Source organism: Morus notabilis, unplaced genomic scaffold (assembly GCF_000414095.1).
Source record: "Morus notabilis unplaced genomic scaffold, ASM41409v2 Scaffold457, whole genome shotgun sequence".
Taxonomy (NCBI): Eukaryota; Viridiplantae; Streptophyta; class Magnoliopsida; order Rosales; family Moraceae; genus Morus; species Morus notabilis.
In genome coordinates, this window is record NW_010357333.1 from 37,527 (window position 1) to 46,226 (window position 8,700).

General features: G+C 38.3%; 2 protein-coding genes and 1 non-coding gene across 3 annotated transcripts; 1 reads left to right on the top strand and 2 right to left on the bottom strand.

Annotated features, from left to right (window-relative positions):
• Positions 1–3,470: 3,470 nt before the first annotated feature.
• Positions 3,471–4,211, bottom strand: LOC21397933 (ubiquitin domain-containing protein 7SL RNA1). The gene has a single exon (XM_010089763.1). It carries the CDS (start codon positions 4,209–4,211, stop codon positions 3,471–3,473), a length of 741 nt encoding a protein of 246 aa, XP_010088065.1.
• Positions 4,212–6,106: 1,895 nt separating this feature from the next.
• LOC21397934 (ubiquitin domain-containing protein 7SL RNA1) lies at positions 6,107–6,835 on the bottom strand. The gene has a single exon (XM_010089764.1). It carries the CDS (start codon positions 6,833–6,835, stop codon positions 6,107–6,109), a length of 729 nt encoding a protein of 242 aa, XP_010088066.1.
• A 1,170-nt stretch (positions 6,836–8,005) lies between these two features.
• Positions 8,006–8,124, top strand: LOC112092658. Its single transcript, XR_002902684.1, has one exon. It is a non-coding gene; the product is annotated as a 5S ribosomal RNA (ribosomal RNA).
• Positions 8,125–8,700: the final 576 nt, after the last annotated feature.

Genomic DNA, 8,700 nt, shown 5'->3' on the forward strand with positions numbered 1-8,700 from the left:
GTTGTTGAGGAAACGGGGATCCAATCCGCTGGCCAGGGCTTGGGCCTGGGCTTGGAAGGCGAAGACGGAGCTGAGAAAAGGGGGAGACGAGGTGCTGGCCAGGGCACCGGCGCTGGCGTTGTCGAGAAGAGGGGAATACGAGCTGCTGGCCCTTGCGGCAGCGGCAGTGTTGTTGAGGAGACGGGAATACCATCTCCTGGCTAGGATTTCAGCAGAAGCGGCGGCAGCGGAAGCGGCAGCATGGCGGATAAAAAGGGGAGACGAGCTGCTTGCCATGGTTTCGGCAGCGGCGACTGTGGCGTTGTTGAAGAGGGGGGGATACGAACTGCTGGCCAAGGCTTCGGCTTCAGGAGCGGTGGCATTGTTAAAGAGAGGGGGATACAAACTGCTGGCCAAGGCTTCTGCGGCGGCAGCGGTGGCGTTGTTGAAGAGAGGGGGATACGAACTGCTGGCCAAGGCTTCGGCAGCGGGAGCGGTGGCATTGTTGAAGAGAGGGGGATACGAACTGCTGGCCAGGGCTTCGGTGGCGGCAGCGGTGGCGTTGTTGAAGAGAGGCGGATACGAACTGCTGGCCACGGTTTCGGTGGTGGCGGCAGCGGTATTGTCAAGGAGAAGGGGATACGAGCTGCTGGCCAGGGCATCGGCGGCGGCAACAGTGGCGTTGTCGAAGAGAGGGGGATACGAGCTGCCGGCCAGGGATTCGGGGGCCGTGGCGACATTGTCGAGAGGAAGTGGATACGAGCTGCTGGCCAGGGCTTCGTCTACGGCGGCGGCGTCGAACTCTGGGAGAGGGGGATCAGACGAGGTGCTGGCGGGGTCTTCGGCGATGATAAGGTTGATGCGGGAGTTCTGAAGGATGTTGCAGCTGAAGAGGTCGCTGTCGTGGGGAAGAATGCGGCCGTTGAAGACGAGGGTTTGTTTGGAGACGGGAATGAATCGGTGTGCCGCGATCATGTGTTTGATCTCTAAGACGGTGTCGAAGAAATCGACTGGCATGGTGAAGGGTTCACCTCCTTGGGGCTCAAAGATCACGTCCATTTTGCACAAGAAGAAGGAGAAGAAGATGAAGAAAGAAGAAGTAATGAAGACGAAGAAAGGTGGGTTTTCTTGATCTGTTATAACTGTCTGATTGTTTTGCTAGTGCAAACTGCAAAGGAGTACTTATCTTTCTGGTAAGGAGGAAAGGCAATGTGGAAGTGTATAAGTGTGTGCGTGTGTGTGTGTGTATATATACACACACACACACACACACACATATATATATATATATGTATATATATGGTTACAACAATATCCAATATCTGGACTTTTTTTTTTTTTTGGAACAAATTCAAGGTCTAGTCTTGATTCTTGAATCTTGATATGACAGAGATTTTATATGGTATTTTACAGCAATGCCATGATTTGGTTATTAACTTATCTAATGTTGTGGTACTCTTAATTACTAATATCTTTACTATTTTGTCCAATTATTATATAAAGAAGATTTACCTTTTTTCCTTTTTTCGGATGATACACGGACGGAAATTCCTGGTGCCAATTAAAATATGTAACAAATTCGTTACTGAAAAAAGTTGCGAAAAATTAAAAGGTTACTGAGAGCAAATGACCTAAAAAAACAATAATAATAACATGGATAATTTCAAGAATCTATATAGGACTTGAAGGAATAATGTTATTTTTATTCTAACTTCAACTTACTTTTTTCATTTTTGCTGGAATTCTTTAATTGTACATGCTTTCAACTACTTCCTTTCTTGTTTGATTATTCTTTTATAAAATTAATTTTGTTATGTAATTTACCCTTAAATCTAATTCTTTTCTAAATATGCCTTTATTTTTTTTAATATTTTATACTCAATCTTCTGAAATATATATTTTTTAAATATTACCTTAATAAAATCAAACTGGTTAACATTTTTAACCAATCTTCTTATATTTTGGTTGATTGGCTACCTTATTTTTAACATTTTTTCAACAAAACCAAACTGGTTAGGGTGGGTTACAAGTTCTCAGATAGAAAATCTACAGTCACAACTCAAAATATTTAACTTGTAAATCTCTATACTCAATATACTACATATAAGAGAAGATTCATCTATTTCTTCAAATTTTTTTCCAAACCATCAGTATATACGATATAAGTTTGTTGGTTTTTGTTTGTATAGATTGGTTATATTTATTCCCTTTGCAATTTACATCTCTATATTTGGAGATGCAAATGTTATACACATTCAAGTTGAACTCAAATTATAAATTGAATTAACATATTCTTTTACATATTTTCATCATATATAAGAAACAATTAGAAAATTATATTTTTGTATCAAAACATTGTTAATGCTTAAATATAATTTCATATAAAATTTTCACAAACTAAAACCTAGAAATGAATATGCATGCATGTTCAAGACTTGATCAAAAGTTTATCTTGCCCTATTCTTTTGGGCATGAAACAAACCTGCCGGAATTTTAGACCAAAGGCCATCAAGTCCCAAAGATATCGCTCTTTCTTAATTTACCTCTTATTTTGCAAGCAAACACAAAAAACAGAAACATGCAATGAATTATGTGCTCATTAAGTAATTCTGTCGGTAAAATGGCTACAAATCCAAAGAAATTAAGGGAATAGATTTTTGAGCATGAGCTATAAAAGTAATACTTCTGCGAGTAGTCCTTCATATGCTTAGATATAGAGTTTCAAACTGCAAATTTATGCAATTGCTAAGATTTTAAGTGCACGCTCATATATAGTTAGTAAAAAGGTATATAGATTGTTAAGATTTATTAAACCATCTATTGTATTGAACTGTTTGAGTTAAGCTGCATTCTCTACATTTGCTTTGAAAATAGTGAAAGATCGAAGTAAAAAAGAAGCCCCGAGCGCAACCTATATGTTTGATTGGTTATGCCTCCGGATCAGTACTGTCCCTTTGTTTTTGTTTATTCTCGTGGTCAATATATACAGAATGTGTGTGTGTGTGTGTGTATATACCTACATATTTATAATTCAAGTAAAATAGAGTTTCAACGACATGACATGCCATACTGTTCCATACCTCACTCTAGTTTGATTTGAATCTGGGGTTAAACTTCATAAAGGAAGACAATAATCTTGAAATATTTTTCTGATGTGTAGAGTCCTATATATATATATATATACACACACACACACACACATATATACATATATACATATATATATATATATATATAGACACACACACCCTAATTGCTCCAACATTGATCGATCAATAAAGAGTAACGGAAACAAAAAAACGAAGCATTAGCCACCACTACTGAAAAAGATTGGAACCTTCATTATAGCCTACTTTCCATGCTATTGATCTTGCCTAAAAAACTTCAACAATAACCAATATACGGCACATTAAGGAATGAAAAAAGATGGGATCACGGTAATAATAATAATAATAATAAGGAATAGAAAAACCGAACATGCATAACCATTTTCACGACCCACCTGAAACACTTCCAGGAAAGACCTCAATGATGTTGCCATTGCCAACATTGTGCCACCAAAACGACCTGTTGTCGTCCATCACGGCTTGCTTGTGAATGAAGAAATAACCCTCCGGCGGCAAAGGGAAGTTGACCTCCTGGTTCAGTCTCTGACACTCCTTCCTCAGCTCCATAACGTTATCCGCTGGGTTCACCTCCACCGGAATCCTCATGGTCTCGCACTTGCTCTGCAAGATCACCTTCAACTTCTTGTTCGACACAGGCCTCCTAGAACTCACCTCGATCTCAGCACCATCGGAAACCTCACATTCACCGAAAGTACGATGATCTTGCAATTCGGGACCTTTGGAGTGAAGCACCAGTAAGGAGCGGTTCGCGGCGGCGAGGGTTTTCTCCACCTGAAGAATCTTATTCTTCAGGTTGAGAACGGTGTCGTCTACGTCGATTTCTATCGTCGCGACATGCTGTTCGGGGGTGGGGATTTTCACGTTGAGGCTTACTGTTTTCTCGTCGGAAGCGATGATGAGGTTGATGCGGGAGTTGTGGAGAAGCACGCAGCTGGCGATGTCGCCGTCGTCGGGAAGAACTTGGCCGTTGAAGACTAGGGTTTGGTCGGAGACGGGAATGCGTTGGTATTTCTCAACCTTCTGTTTGATCTCTTCGACTGTGTCGAAATAACCGACTTCTATGGTGAAGGGTTTTCTCTTTTGGGGCTCAAAGATTAAGTCCATTTTGCACAAGAAGTAGAAGAAGGAAGAAGAGGATGGGTTGCCAGATTATTGATAATTATTATTATGGAAGTATGTGGAGATAGTTAACTAATATAGAGATTTTTATGGAACAAACATTAGCCAATATTAATTAGTCTTGACAAGTTCAGTCTTGACAACAGATTTTATGGTTTTAGATCAATGACCAAGTCTAACTCACTAACTGATGTTCACAGCCAAAATAAATAAATAATAATAATAATAATAATAATAATAATAACCAAGTCATTAACCGTACTGATCTTCTTTGCTATTTTATCCATGTTCACAACGAAAAAAAAATCCTAAAAAAAAAACACTATATATATATGTGTGTGAAAACCTTAGACATAAAACATAATCTAAGTCTTGTTGAAATTTTTAATATTTATATATAGTAAAAATTAAAATCAAGGAGGGAGGGAGGGAGGGATGGGGAGAGAGAGAGAGAGAGAGAGAGAGAGAGAGAGAGAGAGAGAGCGAGAGAGAGAGAGAGAGCGAGAGAGAGAGAGAGAGCGAGAGAGAGAGAGAGAGCGAGAGAGAGAGAGAGAGCGAGAGAGAGAGAGAGAGCGAGAGAGAGAGAGAGAGCGAGAGAGAGAGAGAGAGAACAAACTCTCTAATGAGTTATGAAAGAGAGAGAGAGAGAGAGAGAGCTAACAAACTCTCAAATGAAAGAGAAAAGCTTCTACCTTCTTATGATATTGAAGCCTCCGGTGTTCCATTTCATCTAGAGAAATAATAGAATTAAATGGATTTAATCAGAGTATCTTCAATGTGAAGTCATCAGTTGAACTCGTACGTTCATATTGTTAGATGAAAAAAGGGACAAATTTTGAAAATTCTTCCGGTCCCAAAACTCTAGTAAAAAATCAAGTTTACCGCACAATATATATTTGAAATGCAATATTTTCACACCCCAATTAATCTTTAAAGACGTAATGAAAACAGCTCTTCTGCTAGATTGCAATGAATTGGACCCAACGAATCAATTGAGAGCCCAGTTTTAAGCTTGAATTGTAATTATAATCCTACAATTTCTCCGGTTTGCTATATAGTTCTATCACATGCCTACGATATGGAAAATTACAAAAATTTCGTCGGCACCTTAAATCAACATGATGAGAATGTTGCAGTTAATGATCAATCACAATTTATTATTTCTTAATGGAATTATTGGACACTCTAGAAAATCTCGAAACTCCACGCCTTGATCAACGATTAATTGTTCAGTATATAGCACATAATCGGAAAATCAATAAAGAATTAGGAAATAGGTATATCGATCGATTGTTTAACTCAATCATCTACTTGTATTAGTATATAAAAGAAAATAATAATTTTAAAAACACATATTACTGGTGTATCGAATAGGATGATCGGTTTGTGATTGCTTAATTTCACTTTTGATCTTCATCAAGTAAAAATAGTTGTACCTTTAATCCCCTTGAAATAATCAATCCACATGTGGGCAACAGAAAAATTACTAAAAACCGAGTATCCACAATATCATAACGCGATTTATCTATGACTAACTCTAGCTCCATAGAAGAAGAGAGAGGAAAAAAAACTTGACAAAGGAAGACAATAATCTTGAAATGTTTCATTTATAATGTGCAGAGTCCTCTACAAATTCCTCCAACATTGATCAACTCATGAAGAGTAAAAGAAACAAAAGAAAGTGCCATCGGCAACCACTACTGAACATGATTGGAAATATGCATTCGCTTCCTACTTATCATGCATGCCATTAATCCTGGCTAACTAAAGACTTCAAGAACAACAAATATTCTAACACATTGGCGAAAGAAAGAAAGAAAGAAACAAAGAAAAGAAAAACTAAGAATTACCAAAGTCATGCATAACCATTTTTTTTTTTTTCACGATTGAGGTGGCAAAATTCGTCCAGCAAAGACCTCAATGGTGTCGGCCTCTTCAACATTGTGCCATCGAAACGACATTTCTTCATCCATCACGGCCTGCCTGTGGATGAAGAAGTAACCCTCCTCCGGCAATGGAAAGTTCATCTTCTCCTTCAGCCTCTCGCAATCCTTCCTCAACTCCGCAAGGTCATCCTCCGGGTTGACCTCAACGGGAATCTTCATGGTCTCGCACATGCTCTGCACAATCACCATCAAAATCGGCGTCCTAAATCTCACGTCAATCTCCGTGCCGTTGGAGACCTCGTATTCCTCGAAAGTACGATCGTCTTGCAATTCTTGGCCGTCAAGGCTAAGCACCAGCGGGCGGTTGGCGGGGAGATTCGCCATCTCCAGCGTAAGAATGTTGTTCCTGAGTTTGAGGGGGGTGTCGTCCATGTCCATTTCTATGTTTATGATGTGCGGTTGGGGGGTGGGGATTTTGACGCGGAGGAATACTGGTTTCTCGTCGGAGGCGATGATGAGGTTGATGTGGGAGTTGTGGAGGAGCACGCAGCTTGCGATGTCACCGTCGTCGGGGAGAACGTGGCCGTTGAAAATGAGGGTTTGATCGGAGACGGGAACGCCTTGGTACTTCTCGACCTTCTGTTTGATCTCTTCGACTGTGTCGAAGTAACCCACTTCTATGGTAAAGGGCGGTCTCTTCTTTGGGTTGAAGATTAAGTCCATTTTGCACAAGAAGAAGAAGAAGAAGAAATTGCGGGTTTTCTTGATCTGTTTGTAACTGTGTGAGTGTTTTGCTAATGCGAGTGCTTTTGTTTTTGGTGAGGAGAGACAACGTGGAAGTGCATGTATTGAGGTATATACAGGGCGTTTGTTAACGTTTTTAAAATAATTTTATTTTTAATATAAAAGTAAAAATAAAATTATTTTTAAAATTATTTTAGAACTGATTTTGAAATTGTTTTTAATTGATTTTTTAAGCGATTGTTTTGAGTATAATAAAAAAATAAAATCGAGTTTGGTTATAATTATTAATTAATATATTATAACATTATTGATAAGTACTAGAAAATGAAAACAGAAATGGGAAAATAATTTTCAATAATTTTCTAATTCCTTTATAATAAATACGGTTTGTAGACTGTTTTCATTTTTGTGTTGCAAAAGACGTGTAAAAACGTTTTTAAAAATAAACAAAAATTAATTTCAAACGCACCGAATATGTCTAGAATTTATTTATTCATTTATATATTTTGGGTAACAAAAAATCATGTCTAATCTTGAATCTTGAATCATGATAATGACATATTTGATTGAAACTTGAGAATATCCACTTGTGGGCTTTGCTCACCCATGCAGTCGTACTAGAAACACCGGAGGATGGTGCTTCTGTCTTTGGCACACATCGGCTTAATTTGGTATTGCCTTTTTCTCTCAAAATCAGCTTATGTTTGTAGTAGAAGTTGATTTTAGTGTTTGAGAAATCTACTCAAAAGTGTTTTTTTGAAGAGTTTTTCAAGAATCTACAGCCAAAACCAGAAGCAGCATAAAGATAACTTTAGCATTTAGATTGTGCGAGAATCATCATAATACAATTAATGAAACTTTCATAATACCTATAATACCTCTAATGAAATTTAAAATTTATAATCTTCCCAATCTAAAATTTAGACGCGTAATATAATATAATATAATAGTAATATTGTAACAAATAATATCATAATTATATTAATAACTCTCATATTATTTTATCACATAATATGATATTATAATTATAATATGATATTGTAATTATTATTTTATAATATTTTATATATTATATTCCGGCAGGACCTTCCGCTCTATCGTGCCCTTCGCCGCGAAGGCCTTAAGTTTATAGTGTATTACACAGTCATCGGGTGCAATCATACCAGCACTAATGCACCGGATCCCATCAGAACTCCACAGTTAAGCGCGCTTGGGCGAGAGTAGTACTAAGATGGGTGACCTCCTGGGAAATCCTCGTGTTGCACCCCTCTGTTTGCCTCCCTCGCCTCTTCTCCTCTTGTCTTTTCTTTTTTCCCCTGGGCCGTGGGGCACTTTTTTTCCCGATTCCGGCATCGCCGCCCGGGGTGGCACCGGCGGTGGGAGAGAAGAGAGGCGTGAAAAAATGTCGGCTAGAGCAGAGCCCGACCCCACGGCCCGGGGGAAAAAAGAAAAGATAGGAGGAGAAGAGGCGAGGGAGGCAAAAAGATGGGTGCAACACGAGCGGAAAAAGAGGCATTTTGAGGCTCCAAACAATGGAATTCGGCCGAAAAACGAACGGGCTCGTCGCAAAGGGACGAGTCTTGGTCGGTGGCCCGTTTCTGCTTGGAAAAGTGCACTTTTTTTCCCGATTCCGGCATCGCCGCAACGTTATATAATATATTTATTTAATAAAACATAATAATGATAATATAATATAATATAATATATTATTATTTAATATAGTTGTAATTTTTAATTATATTATAATTGAAATATTAATATTTCTTATGTACTATTATAATATGTTTAATAATATTGTAATTATATTAACCATTTCAATAATATTATTATATTCTATATCATAG

Excerpts from the sequence above, each read along its gene's own strand:
- LOC21397933 (XM_010089763.1), bottom strand. The coding sequence starts at position 4,211 with ATGGACTTAATCTTTGAGCCCCAAAAGAGAAAACCCTTCACCATAGAA.
- LOC21397934 (XM_010089764.1), bottom strand. The coding sequence starts at position 6,835 with ATGGACTTAATCTTCAACCCAAAGAAGAGACCGCCCTTTACCATAGAA.